The 19,965-nt window shown below is 42.4% G+C and overlaps 1 protein-coding gene across 1 annotated transcript in view; it reads right to left on the bottom strand.

The window, feature by feature from the left end:
- Positions 1-17,342, bottom strand: part of LOC141047807 (cytochrome P450 2K1-like) — a 115,952-nt gene extending 98,610 nt beyond the window's left edge. The window contains exons 1-2 of the mRNA XM_073543125.1: positions 15,336-17,342; positions 3,462-3,624 (exon numbers count right to left, since the gene is read on the bottom strand). Of these exons, the coding sequence (XP_073399226.1) occupies positions 3,462-3,624; positions 15,336-15,530 (358 nt within the window). The 5' untranslated portion in view covers positions 15,531-17,342. The remainder of the gene's footprint in view (positions 1-3,461; positions 3,625-15,335) is intronic.
- Between the last annotated feature and the right edge of the window lie 2,623 nt (positions 17,343-19,965).

Raw genomic sequence — 19,965 nt, 5'->3', positions numbered from 1 at the left:
GACAAATTGAATAAATGAGCTTCGGGCAATTTGGACCCAGGGATCAGATCAATATTTCAGTCAAATGGCCTATTCGGGGGTAATGCCTCGGCCTCACTTTCAGAAAACACGTCTTCGAAGTCCTTGAGGTACTCCGGAATACCCTCCAGACTGACAGAAGACTCGTAGACAGTTTTTGCGGGTGACACACACAAGACAGATTTATGGCAACAGTCAAAACATTTAGAACCCCACTTGACAATCTCCCTTTTTTCCCAATCAATCACTGGGTTGTGCCGTTGAAGCCACGGCATGCCTATTACCAGCCCTGCGGGCAATTTGTCCATCACAAAACATTTAATCTTCTCTAGATGAGAAGCACCGATTTGCAGGGAAAAACTGTCAGAAACAAAAAGAATCCCTGAACGGGTGAGGGGGGAAGAGTCGATGTGTTATGATCAGTCACCGAAGGAGGAAAAAACAAAATACAGCTAAGTCCAGAAAAACCAGAGAGGTTGGCAGCTATCGGATTGCAGACCCCTGAACCTATCCACAACAACTAGCAGTAGCCGTGGGGGGTTCCTACGGTGCCCTAGACCCCTCGATCACAGCCGGAGAGCTACATAGCCTAAAGACAGAAAGGGGAAAAACTAAACTGCCCCAGAGCAGATCCCAAAGCAATAGGCAGCCCCCAACATATAATGACGGTGAAGCAAGATGAAAACACAAACACAGATAGAAGGATAGGTTGAGCAAATGATGGGGCCCAAGCTAACTACATAGGACAGGATAGGAAAGCTGCTGGCTGCCATCCGCAAAAACCCTATCAAAATGAGCCACCCGACTGATAGGAAAAACAGGCCCTGAAGTCGCTAGGCTTCAAAAGACTATATCAGCACTCAGGTATATTCTGAAGACAGAGCAAAAGATCAACAGATCAGAGACAAAAATGGAATTCAGCTCATCCCCGGCCGGGGCTGGCAGAATTTCCAAAAAACAAGGCAAGACAAAAACAAAACTGAAGAGTACAAAGCAGAGCAGAAGAACTTAGCTTTGAGATGCAGGAATCAGACTGGTCTCCAAGAATCCAGCAGGAAAATCACCAGCCAGGAAGAAGGGCGTCGACAGCCTTATATCCAGTCCTCAATTCCAGCCACCCAGTTATCATCTAGCTGCCCAGGTGTTTGGTAATCAGTCTCACTACCTTCCTTCACCAGAGGAGGGAGTTCATCAGACCTCAATGGTGAAGGGAAAAATGAACTCACAACACGATGGCCACGATTTTCAGTGGGGTCTCCAGCCTGACTGTCCCTATCTTGAGTTGGGAGATGATACGGGAGCAGACCAGATTGAGGGATGAACCGCAGTGTACCAATGCTGTAGAAACAAAATGATAATAGTCTACTGCCAGTTATTTGAAGGATGCCTTCTCCAAACTGCCATTTTTAGATCTCTCCACAGGTGTTCTATGGGATTCAGGTCTGGACTCATTGCTGGCCACCTTATAAGTCTCCAATGCTTTCTCTCAAACCATTTTCTAGTGCTTTTTGAAGTGTGTTTTGGGTCATTGTCCTGCTGGAAGACCCATGACCTCTGAGGGAGACCCAGCTTTCTCACACTGGGCCCTACATTATGCTGCAAAATTTGTTGGTAGTCTTCAGACTTCATAATGCCATACATACGGTCAAGCAATCCAGTGCCAGAGGCAGCAAAGCAACCCCAAAACATCAGGGAACCTCCGCCATGTTTGACTGTAGGGACCGTGTTCTTTTCTTTGAATGCCTCTTTTTTTCTCCTGCAAACTCTATGTTGATGCCTTTGCCCAAAAAGCTCTACTTTTGTCTCATCTGACCAGAGAACATTCTTCCAAAACGTTTTAGGCTTTTTCAGGTAAGTTTTGGCAAACTCCAGCCTGGCTTTTTTATGTCTCGGGGTAAGAAGTGGGGTCTTCCTGGGTCTCCTACCATAAAGTCCCTTTTAATTCAGATGCCGACGGATAGTACGGGTTGACACTGTTGTACCCTCGGACTGCAGGGCAGCTTGAACTTGTTTGGATGTTAGTCAAGGTTCTTTATCCAACATCCGCACAATCTTGCGTTGAAATCTCTTGTCAATTTTTCTTTTCCGTCCACATCTAGGGAGGTTAGCCACAGTGCCATGGGCTTTAAACTTCTTGATGACACTGCGCACGGTAGACACAGGAACATTCAGGTCTTTGGAGAAAGACTTGAAGCCTTGAGATTGCTCATGCTTCCTCAAAATTTGGTTTCTCAAGTCCTCAGACAGTTCTTTGGTCTTCTTTCTTTTCTCCATGCTCAATGTGGTACACACAAGGACACAGGACAGAGGTTGAGTCAACTTTAATCCATGTCAATTGGCTGCAAGTGTGATTTAGTTATTGCCAACACCTGTTAGGTGCCACAGGTAAGTTACAGGTGCTGTTAATTACACAAATTAGAGAAGCATCACATGATTTTTCGAACAGTGCCAATACTTTTGTCCACCCTCTTTTTTATGTTTGGTGTGGAGTTATATCCAATTTGGCTTTTGGACAATTCTTTTTGTGTTTTTTCATTTAAGACAAATTAAATGAAGATAATAATACCAAAGAATTTGTGTTTGCAATCATTTTCAGGAAGAAACTGAGTATTATCTGACAGAATTGCAGGGGTGTCATTACTTTTGGCCACAACTGTATGTGTGTGGCCATTTATACATATCTTACATATCTGTAGTTATGTCACCATAAAAGAAGGGGGGCCCAGACACATTTCTTGCACAGTGGCCACAAGAATAATGAAGATGGTGATTATTTGAATGGTAATGATGATGAAGGAGATGGAAAAGAAACTAGGAAGGAGATGACTTGAAGGTAACAAAAAATGAAGAGAATGATGAGGTAGATGAATAATTAAAGAAAATGAACAGAAGGAAGATGAAATCAACGAAAAGAGTAAAATGAAAAAGTAGAAAGAATGAACATGATTATGATGATGAGGAAGATGAATGAGAAGAAGGAAACCAAAGAAGGAGATGAAGAAGAAGGTAGATAAAAGTTAAAAACAGGACTGCTGGCTACTTTCTAGGAATAACCTCCCTTCCCTTTTTCTTTTGTGTCTTTCTTATTAATGTTCACACTTGACTGATAAAAAAATGTTTGAATGTTTGTTCTCCTGGATTTGTTCAGGTAAATATAAGCAGCTTCATTCTAATGTGTTGTGTAAAATTCATTATGGACACTAGCCGCCCACTACGACTTTCTGCAGTCATTACACAACCTCTAAGAGTTGGCATAGATGTTTAAGTGTTCTTCAATTAATAATATTTTGCTCATAAATGACATTTATTGATGTTGTTAGTGAATATTCAATTAGCAGAATCAACTATTGTTACTGGACTTCAAAGTATTTTGCTCCCCTAACAGTTCATTATGGTGAATTTTACAATTCATAGAATGCACAATATTATAGTTCTATAAATACCATGCTCATTAGAGAAAATATAGAAGATTGGAGCAATCGCTCGTTCTCCAAAATCGTCAGCTCGCGTAACAAGTGCTTCTTTTATTATCTTATATCCAGAAAGTATCACCATTTTCTTCGGTCCAAAGTGCAAAGTATATATTTCGCCATACTTCTCAGAAAGCTGCAAAATATAATTTTTTTAGTTATATAAAACATTCATTTGAATAGTACTTCTGTAGAGACAAAAATTGTATACCACAATGTCACTCAAACAGAACTAATAAACATAAGCTTCCAACAAGCCACAGTTGCTGTTGAGACCATAAAGCTTGGGGAATATGCAAAAAGTTTGAAATGATCACAGTCACGGCATCATAGAATCATAGGTCATCATGTCCAGCCCACAACTCAATGCAGGATTCAATAAACCATCTTATGTGTGTAGATAAAAACTGGAATGACAATAAGAGCAACAGGGTCTTATCCAGATTACAAAAAGAGAAAATTGGATTTGCTCAACTAGGGGAGATGTGAAAGTCACAACCCCTTTGTTAGTTTGTAAGGCCTCTTTCACACTTCCGTTTTTGACAATCAGTCAAGATCCGCCAATTTAGAAAAAAAACGTATCCGCCATTTTTCTTTGCGGATCCGTTTTTTTCCCCATTGACTTTCATTATTGGCGGATCATGACTGATTGCCGTCCGTTACATCCGTTTTTTTGAGGATCCACCACAATGTTAGTGTCCGTCACCATCCTCAAAGATTTCTAAACGGAGCTTGCAACGTTTCTTTTTCCGGCGGATCCTCCAGACACTGAATTAACCCCAAAATCTGTCTGGGTGCCGGAAAAAAAAATCTCTCTCTCTCTCTCTCTCTCTCTCTCTCTCCATCCCTCCCTCGCTCTCTCTCTCTCTCTCTCTCTCTCCTTCCCAGCCAGCGGTTCCTTTAAATTTCCTCATTTTCATGATCCGTCTAAAAACGGATCCTGTGCCATCCGTTCACATCAGTTCAGAACGGATCCGCTTGTCTGCCTTTTTGGTGGATTGTAACTGATGCAAATAACTGAAGTGTGAAAGAGGCCTAAGCAATGACGGTTGCAGCAGATCTAACAAACAGATAATAGACAAACTTGGAGATGAAAGTGGGTGTAAAACTACGCTGCAGAGAATCCAATATACAAAAGGAGGCAAGATGCTATTTTTATTTGTCAATGCGTTTTGAAGTTATCCTACCTCTTCATCTGGGCAAACCACAATGATAAACTATGTGGTATGGATGTGATTTTATAGTGGATAATTACTTCACGTCTTCTAGACTCTATGCTTGTCTTAATCCATCACAGAAGTGTGTTTGCCTTTTTTGCTGCTGTATTACACTGTTGACTGATGTGTATACTAATAGATCACAGACTGCACAAGTCCTTTTCACAGATGCTGTTTCTTAGTTCTAGCCCTCCCATTCTGTAGATGTAATTTTCATTTTACTTGCCTAGATGTTGAATCTATTAGTTGCTGCCCATTGTTCAAGCTTATTTAGATCATTCTGAATCCTATCTCTGTCTTCTTTAGGCCTCTTTCACACATCAGTTTTTTGCCTTCAGGCGCGATCCGGCTTTTTTTGGAAAAAACGGATCCGGCAAAATGCAATGCCGGATCCGGTTTTTCCCCATTGACTTGCATTAGCGCCGGATCGTGCCGGATGGCATTGCGTTTCATCCGTTTTTTGCCGGATCCGGCAACTTGTCTCATTCCGGCGTCTTGAAAAAACGTCTACTGTAACGTTTTTTGTCTCCGGCGAAAAAGCCGGAAGCGCCGGATCCGGCGCTTCCAGCTTTTTGCTACAATGAAAGTCTATGGGCGCCGGAATGCGCCGGATCCAGAAAAAGACGGATCCAGCAACCGGATCCGGTTTTTTTAAGTCTGCGCATGCTCAGATCCAATTGGCCAGCCCCCAGGAACAGAGACGGATCCAGCAAAAAAACGGATCCGTTTCTACAGTTCTCCAAAATTTATGCCGGATCCGTTTTTTCTAAAAAAAGCCGGATCATGCCTGACGGCAAAAAACTGATGTGTGAAAGTAGCCTTAGTGCTAGCTATGCCTCCTAGCTTTGCATCATCTGCAAATTTGATTAGTTTACCTTCAGTTTCCTTATCTAGATAATTTATAAAAAATGTTGAATAACACTGGGGCCAGGACAGAGACTTGTGGTACCCCACTTGAAACACTCTTCTAATTGGATGTGAATCTCACTAAATTGTTCAATAATAAGCTATTCAATAATGTAGAGAGTCAGTTGCAGCAGATCCATGGGTCAGCAAGTGACCATAAGACATCAGACTGTAAAAGAAGTTAGTGGACAATTTTGCGCTGCCGACAGATTTGAGACATATATCCCAGTATGGTAAAATAAGGTGGTGGTTTATTTTAACGCGTTTCGAAGTACAGAGTTACTTCTTCATCAGGAAATTCATGTGTATCAATTGAAATTGTCCACTAACTCCTTTTACAGTCTGAGTACCCTGGGATGTAATTCATCTGGCCCAGGAGATTTTAATTAATTTAAATTAGCTGTGTTCCCTTATCATCTCTCTGTTTATACAAACTTTATACAAATTCTTTTATTTCATCCATAGCACAATGAAGATCAGATACATTTGCTTTCTTAGAGAACACAAATACAAAATAAGAATTTAAAAGTTGGGCCTTCTCCGCAACATTTTTGATCACTTCAACCTTTTCATTCCGCAAAAGTCCTATAGCATCTTTGACTTTTCTTTTACTTTTGACATACCCTTAAAATTGCTTTTTATTGCTTTTGGTCACCCTTGCAAGCCTCACTTCATTACTGGCTGTGGCTTATCTTACGCTTGCCCTGTATTCCCTGCAGACAGCATTATGTTCTTCTTTAGATATTACCCACTTTTTCCATTGTATATTCATTTATTTTTTCCTTTTCGGCATGTGTTTGACTTTTGTGTTCATCCATCCTGGTCTCTTTAAATGCTTCCAATTCTCCCTTCTTTTTGGGATTGTTACTGATTGTGCAGTGAAAATTTCACTTAGCAAAATCTCCCATCCTTATTGAAAATTTCTGACATTTAGAACATCCAGTCATTGGACCTTTCCTATCCTCTTTCTGAGCTTATTAAAATCGGCCTTTCTGAAGTTTAACCTTAACCCCTTCACCCCCAAGGGTGGTTTGCACGTTCATGACCGGGCCAATTTTTACAATTCTGACCACTGTACCTTTATGAGGTCATAACTCTGGAACGCTTCCATGGATCCCGGTGATTCTGACATTGTTTTCTCATGACATATTGTACTTCATGTTAGTGGTAAAATTTCTTTCAAATAACTTGCGTTTATTTGTGAGAAAAACGGAAATTTGGCGAAAATTTTGAAAATTTCGCAATTTTCCAACTTTGAATTTTTATGCCCTTAAATCACAGAGATACAGCTCACAAAAAACTTGATAACTAACATTTCCCACATGTTTACTTTACATCAGCACAATTTTGGAACCAAAATTTTTTTTTGTTAGGAAGTTATAAGTGTTAAAATTTGACCAGCGATTTCTCATTTTTACAACACCATTTTATTTTTAGGACCACATCACATTTGAAGCCACTTTGAGGGGTCTATATGATAAAAAATACCCAAAAGTGACACCATTCTAAAAACTGCACCCCTTAAGGTGCTCAAAACCACATTCAAGTAGTTTATTAACCCTTTAGGTGCGTCACAGGAATTTTTTTGAATATTTAAAAAAAAATGAACATCTAACTTTTTTTCACAAAAAAAATACTTCAGGTTCAATTTTTTTTATTTTACCAAGGGTAACAGGAGAAATTGGCCTGCGAAAGTTATTGTGCAATTTGTCCTAAGTACGCTGATATCTGATATGTGGGGGGGAACGACTGTTTCGGCGCATGGCAGAGCTCAGAATGGAAGGAGCGTCATTTGACTTTTTCAATGCAAAATTGGCTGGAATTCAGATCGGACGCCATGTCACGTTTGGAGAGTCCCTGATGTACCTAAACAGTGGAAACACCCTACAAGTGACCCCATTTTGGAAACTAGACCCCCCAAGGAACTTATCTAGATATGTGGTGAGAACTTTGAACCCACAAGGGCTTTACAGAAGTTTATAACGTACAGCGGTACAATTAAAAAATCTTATTTTTTCCACAAAAATGACCTTTTCACCCCAATTTTTATTTTCCCAAGGGTAACATGACCATAAAGGTTATTGTGCAATTTGTCCTGAGTACGCTGATACCCCACATGTGGGGGTAAACCACTATTTGGGCGCATGGCAGAGCTCGGAAGGGAAGCAGCGCCATTTGACGTTTTTGGCTGGAATTGAGATCGGACATCATGTCGCGATTGGAAAACCCCTGATGTACCAAAACAGTGGAAACCCCCCACAAATGACACCATTTTGGAAACAAGACCCCCCAAGGAACTTATCTAGATGTGTGGTGAGAACTTTGAACCCCCAAGGGCTTCACAGAAGTTTATAACATACAGCCGTACAACTAAAAAATCATATTTTTTCCACAAAAATGATCTTTTCAGCCTCAATTCTTATTTTTCCAAGGGTAACAGGACCCTAAAAGTTATTGTGCAATTTGTCCTGAGTACGCTGATACCCCACATGTGGGGTAAACCACTATTTGGGCGCATGGCAGAGCTCGGAAGGGAAGCAGCGCCATTTGACGTTTTTGGCTGGAATTGAGATCGGACACCATGTCGCGATTGGAAAACCCCTGATGTACCTAAACAGTGGAAACCCCCCACAAATGACACCATTTTGAAAACTAGACCCCCCAAGGAACTTATCTAGATGTGTGGTGAGCACTTTGAACCCCCCAGTGCTTCACAGAAGTTTATAATGCCCGGGCATGAAAATAAAAAATTTGTATTTTTTCCACAAGCATGATCTTTTAGTCACCATTTTTTTATTTTCCCAAGGGTACCAGGAGAAATTGGACCCCAAAAGTTGTTGTCCAATTTGTCCTGAGTATGCTGATACCCCATATGTGGGAGAAAACTATTGTATGGGCACACGTCGGGGCTCGGAAGGGAAGTAGTGACGTTTTGGAATGCAGACTTTGATGGAATGGTCTGCGGGTGTCATGTTGCCTTCGGAGAGCCCCTAATGTACCTAAACAGTGGAAACCCCCCACAAATGACACCATTTTGGAAACGAGACCCCCTAAGGAACTTATCTAGATGTGTGGTGAGCACTTTGAACCCCCAAGGGCTTCACAGAAGTTTATAATGCCCGGGCATGAAAATAAAAATATCGTATTTTTTCCACAAACATGATCAATTAGTCCCCAATTATTTTATTTTCCCAAGGGTAACAGGAGAAATTGAACCCCAAAAGTTGTTGTCCAATTTGTCCTGAGTACACTGACGCCCCATATGTGGGAGAAAACTATTGTATGGACACACGTCGGGGCTCGGAAGGGAAGTAGTGACGTTTTGGAATGCAGACTTTGAGGGAATGTTCTGCGGGTGTCATGTTGCCTTTGGAGAGCCCCTAATGTACCTAAACAGTGGAAACCCCCCACAAATGACCCCATTTTGGAAACGAGACCCCCTAAGGAACTTATCTAGATGTGTGGTGAGCACTTTGAACCCCCAAGGGCTTCACAGAAGTTTATAATGCCCGGGCATGAAAATAAAAAAATCTTATTTTTTCCACAAACATGATCAATTAGTCCCCAATTTTTTCATTTTCCCAAGGGTAACAGGAGAAATTGGACCCCAAAAGTTGTTGTCCAATTTGTCATAAGTATGCTGACACCCCATATGTGGGAGAAAACTACTGTATGGACACACGTCGGGGCTCAGAAGGGAAGCAGTGACGTTTTGGAATGCAGACTTTGATGGAATGGTCTGCAGGTGTCATGTGCGTTTGGAGAGCCCCTGATGTACCTAAACTATTGAAACTGCCCACAAGTGACCCCATTTTGGACACTAGACCCCCCATGGAACTTATCTAGATGTGTGGTGAGCACATTGAACCCCCAAGTGCTTCACAGAAGTTTATAACGCTCGGACGTGAAAATAAAAAAATCATTTTTTTCCACATAGATGATATTTTTGCCCCCAATTGGACACCAAAAATTGTTTTGCAATTTGTCCTGAGTAGTCTGATACCCTACATGTGGGGGTAAAACACTGTTTGGGCGCATGGCAGAGCTTGGAAGGGAAGGAGCACCATTTGACTTTTTCAACTCAGAATTGGCTGGAATTGAGATCAGACGCCATGTTGCATTTGGAGAGCCCCTGTTGTGCCCAAACAGTGGAAACCCCCCAATTCTAACTCCAACCCGAACCCCAACACACCCCTAACCCTAATCTCAGCCCTAACCCTAACCCTAGCCCTAACCCTAGCCCTAACCCTAGCCCTAGCCCTAACCATAATGGAAAAATGGAAATAAATACTTTTTTTTATTTTATTATTTTTCCCTAACTAAGGGGTGATAACGGGGGGGGGTTTGATTTACTATTTATGGTGGTTTTTATATTTGGCAGCTGTCGCACGCTAAAAGACGCTTTTTATTGTAAAAATAGTTTTTGCATCACCACATATTGAGAGCTATAATTTTTCCGTATTTTGACCCACCGAGTCGTGTGAGGTCTTATTTTTTGCGGGACGAGTTGACATTTTTATTGGTACCATTTTCGGGCACGTGACATTTTTTGATCGCTTTTTATTCCGATTTTTGGGACGCAGAATGAACAAAAACGAGCATTTCATGAATTTCTTTTGGGGGGGTGCATTTACACCGTTCCGCATGCGGTAAAATTGATAAAGCGGTTTTATTCTTCGGGTCAGTACGGTTACAGCGATACCTCATTTAGGTCGTTTTTTTATGTTTTGTCGGTTTTATGCAATGAAAACTATTTTATATAAAAAATAATTATTTTTGCATTGCTTTATTCTGCGAGCTATAACTTTTTTATTTTTTCGTTGATGATGCTGTGTGGTGGCTCGTTTTTTGCGGGACAAGATGACGTTTTCAGCGGTACCATGGATATTTATATTCGTGTTTTTGATCGCACGTTATTACACTTTTTGTTTGGCAGTATGATAATAAATCATTATTTTTTGCTTCGTTTTTTATTTTTATTTTTTAAGGGGTTCACTAAAGGGGTTAACTAATGGGACAGTTTTATAGGGCGGGTCGTTACGGACGCGGCGATACCTAATATGTGTACTTTTATTGTTTTGGGTTTTTTTATTTCCAAAAAATGGATTTATTTGGGGGAATATTTTTCTTTTTCTAATTTATTTGGCGATTTTTTTTAAATTATTTTAACACTGTTTTTAATTTTTTTTTAACTTTATTAAATAGTACCAGGTGGGACATCACTGTCCTGTGACAGATCGCTGATCTGTCACATCACGGATCACTGTGACAGATCAGCGATCTGTCACAGGCAGTGCAGAAGGCTTCCTCATGCCTGCGCTTTGCAGTCACTGAGGAAGCCAGCTTCCTGCAGGCCCCCCGAAGGCCCCCGTAGCCATCTTGGATTTGGGGGCCTGCAGGAAAGGAGCCCCTCGCAGCAGCGCTGCACATTGCGCTGCCGTGGGGGGCTCAGGGAAGCACGGAGGGAGCCCCCTCCCTGCCGATGCTTCCCTTTAACCCCGGTGTGCAAGGGGTTAACGTGTCGGGGGCGGTCCGTTACCACCCCTGACACATTGTGCCGGGTGTCAGCTGTGATAATCAGCTGACACCCGGCCGCGATCAGCGGCGCTCATCACGTGGGCGCCGCTGATCGCGGTAGACGTACTATCCCGTCCATGGGCATAGGGGCCCGGGTCCCATGGACGGGATAGTACGTCGGATGTCAGGAAGGGGTTAAAGTCTAAGTCCTTGAAGCCGCAGGTCTTCCTCCTCTTATAATTCAAAATTCGAGAATAGAATGATAGCTACCTCTTAAATTCCAAGCCACCTTTACTTCCTCAACCATTTCCTCCCTGTTGAAAAGAATTAGGTCCACGATGTCATATACCCTCGTTCTCTCTTCTACCTTTTGAAAGATAAATTTGTCAGTGAGTGAAGATAAAAATTTTCTGAACCTATTGCCTTTCCTGAGAGATTCCAACAAATATCTGGATAGTTAAAATCTCAGACGATCACTATGTCATTTTTTTTAGAACAAAGACATCTGATGTAAAAAGAGTTCATCTATACTTCATTCTGTCCAGGTGGCCTATAGTAAAGACCTACAACAGTGTCCTTTCTGTTCTTCTCTACTTGTATTCTTACCCAGTTTCCACAGAGCTACCATTCTCTGAAGCTTGAATCTCTGTGGAGAAATATGCTTTCCTAATTTACAATTAAACACCTCCTCCCCCTTTTTCAAGCCTCTTTCTTATAAATAAGTTGTAGTCTTCAAGGTTTGTATTCCAATCATGTGCATCATCTCACCAAGTTTCAGTGATGCCTATAACATTGTATCTTCCAATTCTGCTTGTTTGTTTCCCATGCTCTGTGTATTTGAATAGACACATTTTAGTTTGCAGTCGTTTTTACTTGCTCCTCTATTTTCATTCAGAATTTGTTGTCTTTGTTCATTATTTCCACTTTTAATAGCAAGGTTCTCATTAGAAATCATTAGCTGCATAGTTTTTCCTATCCCATATTGCCTTAGTTTAAAGCTCTATTGAATAGTGTAGCAAGGCATGTACCAAATATTTATTTTCCTGTTTTCGCAACCCATCTCTAGCAAGGATTCCTTCATCCAGGTAATTCACTCCATATGGTCAAGAAACCCAAAATGTTGCTGACAGCACCATCAACGTAGCCAGTTGTTCCCCTGTAAAATCCTGTTCAATCTCCTTGCTCCATGTCCACTCACTGGGAGGATGGATGTTGCCTTAACACTAAAGTTAGAGATCAAGAGGCCTAAAGACTTGATCGGAACAGCAAAAAATGTAAGCCTGACAGTAGATAGTTAGAAATAGCTAGTGTTTGAAGGATCAAAGCTAACTGAAGTGATTTCCTGACCTAAGGCTGGAACCTGGACTTAGAAGTTCAATGGTGACCTTAGGGACTTGAATGCATAGGTCTGCCTGCTTTGAAATGGCTGCTGAGACAGTAAGAGAGGAGCCATAGCTTGGAAGCTAAGCGGTAATACAGTTAGAGACAGTTTGAGAAACTGTGGCTGGAGGTAAGCAGTGGCCTGAACTGGAAGTCTTACAAGAAACTGTGGTGTCCACCAGTAGACCTGAGAAAACAATATGTGGCTCTAAAGTAGTTGCACCCTGCATAGGTAAGATAGTGCAAGGTATGCAGTCATGTTTAAAGGACAAAGACACCCACAACTGCTGGCCAACATGCATATTTATTCATTAATACAGTCCAAACCACACTTTATTGAGTAGATTACAAAACTGTATCTCATGAAACTCAGTTTAGCGGCTCATGATGAATCAGCACATTCATTGAGTATTGAGTTTAGACCAATTTGTTCTGAGTTCAGTTGCAGTCAAAACTGTAATCAGCGATCCTGATAATCAACTATTTAAAGAGTCTCATAACTTTCATGCATTTTTTAATATTTTGTAGACACTGTACAGTGGGAGCCTGAATCCTGAGACCCTCACCGATCGCTCAAAACACAGCAGAGAAGTGGGCCATACAAGAGGGAGAAGTGCACAACTCTTGCTCACAAGAGTACCCAAAATGGAGTATGGATATAATAGAAAGCCTATCACTTTCTAATGTATCCGTACTCTGTCCTGTGTGCTCACTCGGGCAGGAGCTTTGCATTCCTGCCTTCAACTCTGCACACTTCTCTGCCAACTTTTCACTGCTTTGAGAAGATCTCAGGACTGTAATCCCCTACTAATCTACAAACATGAAAAGTGCCTGCGAAATATAAAAAAATGCATAAAAATTTAGTTATTCTTTGATATTTTCATATGTCCACGTATTTTGCACTTTTTCAGATGTTAACCAATAAAATGTACTAGCATAGCCACTCATGAAAGAAAAAGTTCATTAAGCTGAACTTTGAAGCTCTGCTATTAGCAGAAGACATACCACCTGTGCAGAAGGCAGGGTCCTGCTACCAATGAAGACCTCCGCCATCTATACAAATTACATTTCCCACAGCTTCTAGGAACTGATAAAATAGTTTTTTGCAAAGTGTCGTGAAAAAGAACCAAACAAAAAACCCTGATTCCAACAATGAACTTTATTAAAGAGGATGCACACCCCAAATATTCTGGTTCAGTGATCAGTTAGTTGATCAGGGCAGATTTGGCTTTTCTAATTCATGGTGGTCATTGCTTCCATAAAGTATGATGCCAACTATAGTGTCCCCCTGAAACACAGTATGATACCTTACAGTGAATTCTTCCACAGTACATACACAGTATGATGACCCTACTGACCCTCGATAAAATATGGTGACTCCAACACACAGTATGATGTCTCAATGGTGATCGTCACACAGCCCTCCATACAGTATAATGGCCCCAATACAACAATCCACACTGCAAAAAGGCCCCTCTTGCCTTCCAAATAGTATAATGGCCCTCACCCAGCCCTACAAGCAAAATATTGACCCACACGTAGCCCCCTACACAGTATTATGGATCCCAAAAAAAACCTTCACACTGTATAATTGCTTACATACAGTATAACAGCTCCCACATAGCCCTTCAAACAATATAATGGACTCCACATAGCCCTCCTTACAGTATTATGGGCCCCACGTAACCCTTCATACATTATTAAGGTCCCCACATTGCCCTTCATACAGTATTATTTGCCCCACATAGCCTTTCATACAGTACTATAGGCACCACATAGTCCTTCATACAGTGTTATGGGCACCACATAGCCCTTCATACAGTACTATGGGCACCACATAGCATTCCATAGTGTCTTATGGGCCCCATGTAGCCCTCAATACAGTATTAAGGGCCGCATATAGTCCTCGATCCAGTATTATGGCCACCACATAGTTCTCCATACAGAAAAATGGGCACTACAAAGTGCTCGATACAGTATAATAGGCACCACATAATGCTACATACAATATAATAATTCCCACATAGTGCTCCACACAGTATAATAGGCTCCACATAGTGCTCCATACACTATAATTGGCCCATACATTCCTTCATTCAGTATAATAGGCCCCACATAGCGCTCGATACATAAAAAATAAATACTCGCCTCTCCCAGTTCCCCTGCTTCTTCGGTCTCTGCAATCTCTGGCCTTCTGACCCATTACAGAGGGAACGCTGAAGTGACATCATTAGAGCCCTCTTTGCTGAGATGTCACAGAGCTCAGACGCAAAGGGGGGAATGATGGGAGAGAGAGCATCAGGTGACGGCTCCCTCTCCCATCATTGTTTACAACAGCAGCGTCATCGCAAATACAGTTGAAAGTATGATGCTGGGTGGGGTGGGTCCGATGCTGGCACCAAGCTCCCCAACTCACGGGCCCCATAGAGGCTGTGTGGTCTACTGATATTGGTGGTGCGCCACTGAACATGACAAGTCTCTTCAAGGGGGTTCTTGACTTTGAACCATCTATATTTCAATAGATGGTCTCTTGACAATTGGTTGATCATAAACTGTCCACCTGCAGACAGCTCCAGTGATAAGCTATTATTTCAGGGAAATCTGACAGTAAGTATTCATTGTCTCTGCCTCACCACCACAGGGGAAATGGTGCCCAGTCACATCAATAGTTTGTGTATAATGCAGCCAAGAAAAAGACCTCCAGACCCTTAATGCCCAACATGAATCCAACTGTACCTGTCTCATTCAGAAACCACCCCCAATTCCTTTGCCCCCAACTAAATACTGTTGAACCCTTCTTGACTATACAGCAAGTACAGTATCCTACCTGCATCAGAGATTCGTGGGGTCTCTTCAGGTCCACCAAGTGGAGATTTCCAATGACAGGCAGAGGCATAGGTCCAGGGGGCATCTTTGCTGTGCTCTTCTTAATTCCATTTATCCAATAGATGAACAGTGCAATGAAAATTGAAAAGTATACCAACACATCGGCTCTAGCCAAAAAGTAGGCAATAAATGCCATAGCAAAGTACTGGTAGGAGTCTGTTCTGATTGTGCTGCTGTCCTTATATTTATACACTTGGGCTTCTTTTTCCTACATGTGTTAATCGTTACTAGGGCACAAATAGCCTATAATAATCTGATTGGCTCACTGCCATTTACCTTGGTCAGACAATCTTTGCTTAGATTGCACAATCTTGTTTTTACATACATAACATTATGTATTTCATCCAAATTAATTTGCCAAGTGTATTATAATGTGATGTTTACAGTGGGATAAAGGAATATGCTTTGCAATTTTTTATCTTATTTGTTCTGCAGCTGTACAAGCGCCATGGTGTAAAGTTCACATACTAATGTTTGGGGACACAAACAAATTGATTTGCAGTTATAGCAGGATGAACTTTACATCTATTGTGGTTTTTTGCATTAAATTTTATGTATTGAAGGTTTTAATAAATTACCAATGTAATCATCTAAACAGAACTTGGTGGGCAAGAGACTGAAAAGATTTTCCATTTTATGACAAGTCTGACAATTACATCTATAGAAGCCTAGAAATTACCATCTCCAACACTGGTCTACACAGGAAAAATGGGTCCCCTTCGCAACAATTGTGCCAGGTTTTGCCTTGTAGGACATGACTTAGAGAATTAGCCCAGTATAATTTGAGGTTCCCCCTCATCTACCCTGTTTCCCCGAAAATAAGACGCCGTCTTATATTAATTTTTGCTCCAAAAGTTGCACCATGTCTTATTTTCGGGGGGGGTGTCTTATTTTCTCAAGAAAAAGAATTGACACTGGACACTGTACCGCTACCGTAACAATCACCCACAGCAGTCCCTTTACCGTAGCAGCGCCATTATCATTTTGCAGCCCCAAATATTCCCATCATCCCATTGCAGCCCTCATCATCCCTTTACAGTCCCCAATACAGCACCCCCATCATTCCATTACAGCCCCCGTCATTCTACAGTACAGTACTGCAGCCTTCCATCATCCCACATCATCCCACTGCAGCCTCCCGTCATCCCGGTATCCCACTGCAGCCTCCCATTATCACAGTATCCCACTGCAGCCTCCCATGTGTGTACCGTACACACACACACACACACCCTTACACAGACACACCCATACACAGACACACACACACACACCCTCACACAGACACACACACACACCCTTACACAGACACACACACACACCCATACACAAACACACACACACTTTCACTTTCTTACTGGTTTCCTCCGCGGTGCAGCTTTCAGTGCTTTGGTGGTGCAGGAGCCTTGGGCCAATCACAGCCCAGGAACAATCAGAGGCTATGGATGACGTCAGCTGGCCCATGGTTCCTGCGCTGTGATTGGCGCAGGGCTCATGGGCGGAGATCGGCCCACAGCTCCGAGGCTGTGATTAACTCCTGCGAACAGCGCGGCTGCAGTGGCGGGCACCGGACAGAGGGAACAGCGGGAACAAGACACAGCTGCATGCCCCATGCACAGAACAAGGTATGCCTTATTTTCGGGGGGGTGCCTTATATTAGCAGGCACAGTGCTCCCCCTAGCATGCCTTACTTTCGGGGGGTGCCCCATTTACGGGGAAACACGGTACAGTATTAGATGGACAGTTTCTCATTCTAGAGGACCAATCAAGTTAATGTATTTTAGGGGTAGCTCAATTTTTTTTTCAATTGAATTTGTGTAAAATTGTATTCCCAGCAGTGGCACCATAGGCAAATTGAATACTTTTATTGTGTTCCTGTAAGATGCCCAAGCAAGGTATTCGTGGGCGAGGCTCTGTTCCCACTTGCTTTGGCATACTACAGACAACATGTGTCCCAGTCCCGATGTACTGCTCTGTGCTAGGTACATGACACTTACTTCAGGGCCGCAATCCTTTCTGACTCCAGGAATTCCTCTTCCAGAACCAGGGCAGTAATAAATCAAGGAGAAACGAGGTTCATAAAAACAACCAAACTTTTACTTGGTTATTGGCAGTATTTACAATATTTAAAGGCAGGTTCAGAAAGAAAAAAATGTACGCAAGAGCCAATAATAATAAAAAGTACAAAAGAAGGCAATAGCTGAAACGTGCCTAGGGGCAGGCACCCTCACCCACCAGAGGTAATGTTTGTACCATCTTGACCTCCTTTAATAGAAGAAGAGAGGATCCTCTAAGACTAGAGAAAATGGTAAGGCTATGTGCACGTGCTGCAGATTGGTCTGCGGATTTGTATCTGCGGAACTGCAGGTAAAACCGCAGGTAAAATGATCTGCGGATTGGCCTGCGGTTTTGCCCTGCAGGAGAACATTTTTCCACTAGGAATTTTTTATTTTTTCCTTGTATGTATTACCTTGTGAAGTATTTTATCCCATCAATTCTTATGTACAACCTCTGTATAACGTGTGGTGGGTAGTTGGTGCCATTGTTTTGGTTTCCCACTTCTTAATAACTTTTTCTGTCTTTTTGTTGTTTTTTGGTAAATAAAATTTTGTACTTTTTATTATTATTGGTTCTTGGGTACATTTTTTTCTTTCTGCTTCTATTATATGTTACTGAACCTTATAGATGTCCTTTTAGCTTGGCACTTTATTACTACTTTTTGACACATCAGATCGTGTTTTTTTTTATTTGATGCCTTCATTTTTACCTAACTTCCTGTAAATTTAAAGGCAGGTGTAGAGGATAAGGCCCAAGGGGTTGTCAACTTTCACACATTTTCCAAACACAACTTCAACCCTGGTTTTCAGTATAGGTAGAAAATCCCTTTTAGGCTATGTGCACACGCTGCGGTTTTGGCCGCATCGGATCTGCAGCAGTTCTGCAGACAGTGTACAGTAGCATGTAAATCTAGGTGATTTACAATCTGCTGTGCACATGCTGCTGATTTTTAACTGCGGAAAAGCTGCAGTTTTAAATCCGCAGAAAGAAATGACATGTCACTTCTTTTCTGCGGATTCTGCTGCGGTTTACCATCTCTTCCATTGTAGAGGTGATAAACCACAGGGCAAAACCGCAGAGCAATCCTCAGGTCATTTTACCTGCGGTTCCGCAGATACAAATCCGCAGACCAATCCGCAGCGTGTGCACATAGCCTTACCATTTTCTCTAGTCTTAGAGGATCCTCTCTTCTTCTAGCATATATCTGAATTCCATCTCACTCTGCCTCTTATAGTTTGAGTCAAATTTCTACTGCAGCTTCGCAGGAGTGTGCCCCCAGACACCGACGTCTAACTTGAGGTTCCCAGACTGGCAAGGGGACTTGTACATAGGGGGGTTCTCTTACAATCCACTGCCCTGAGGTTCTAGGCTCATGCTGTCCCTAGCAGCCTATGACTTGCTCCTATTACTTGTCATTGCTCATCTCTCACTGGCCCTGTCACTTCCTGCCCTTGACACTAACTCTCAGTTCCCCACTCGCAAACAGGGCCGGCCATTAAAGTTAACCCTGTCTAAGCGAACTGCAGCCCCTGTGAGTGTTACCCTTTTATAACATACATGAGCATCAATACATTTCACCCTTTAGCGTGTCAGGGAGTAGATCATCAGCTGCACCACTCCTATATTCCCCTACACTTTAATTATGTTTTTTCTCCGACCATGTCAGACCTTAAAAGAAGAGGTAGTGCAGAGATAAGACATTATAAAACTCTATAAAACATTATGAAACATCAGACTGAATGCTGGTCCCGATGTCTTCTTCCTTGTGTAGATCCGACCCTGCTTGGTTAATGGCCACTGAGTGGCAAGCATGACAGTCCATAACCATAAAACTTTTTTCAAGTAGCACCGATCCTTCTCGGTAAGGAATCTGGAACCAAAGTGTCCAAGATAATTAAGCAGGTTAAACTGATGCAATAACACAGAGGTGCAGAATAGGGGTTAACAAGAGTGCGGTTTAATTTACAGTAATAAACTCCTCGCAGGGATATAACAGGGAATATAACAGGAAGGGGGAAAATCAGGTGAAAACAGTGTAATTGTGATACCACACAGCAGTCTTGCTATCAAATGCAGCTTATCGTGACTCCACAGTCCTTTAGTCGCTGGCAGTCCAATGAAGGACGTACTGCCAATGGAGTCCGACACTGCATCTGCAGGATTCCCCGCCGAACACATGGTCTTGCTTCTGGTGGCAGCGGGTGGTCACCGGGTTTTCCCGCTGAGCCCCTAGTCCATTAAATTGCGGGGCAAAAGAATAAAGCTCTCCGCAAAGTTCCACGTGGCACGTGTCTCTCTCAGCAGCTGCCGTCACCTGAATGGCTGCACTGCACGGCTCTGCTCGGTGTGCACTCCTCTGTGTGCCAGCCGACACCCGGATGCCCGTGCTAAAATGCTCTGCCTGGCATGCGCTGCTCTGCGTGTCCACCGATACCAGTAAGTCTCTCACGCAGCTGTCCTGGATCTGTGCTCTATGGCCGGGAGCTTTTCTCAACAAACTCCCGCTCCGCATACTC

Source organism: Dendrobates tinctorius, unplaced genomic scaffold, assembly GCF_039654945.1.
Source record: "Dendrobates tinctorius isolate UK_male_01 unplaced genomic scaffold, ASM3965494v1 ptg000129l, whole genome shotgun sequence".
In the NCBI taxonomy this organism is placed as follows: Eukaryota; Metazoa; Chordata; class Amphibia; order Anura; family Dendrobatidae; genus Dendrobates; species Dendrobates tinctorius.
The sequence above is the reverse complement of the archived record's forward strand: the minus strand, read 5'-3'. Positions and strand labels throughout refer to the sequence as shown.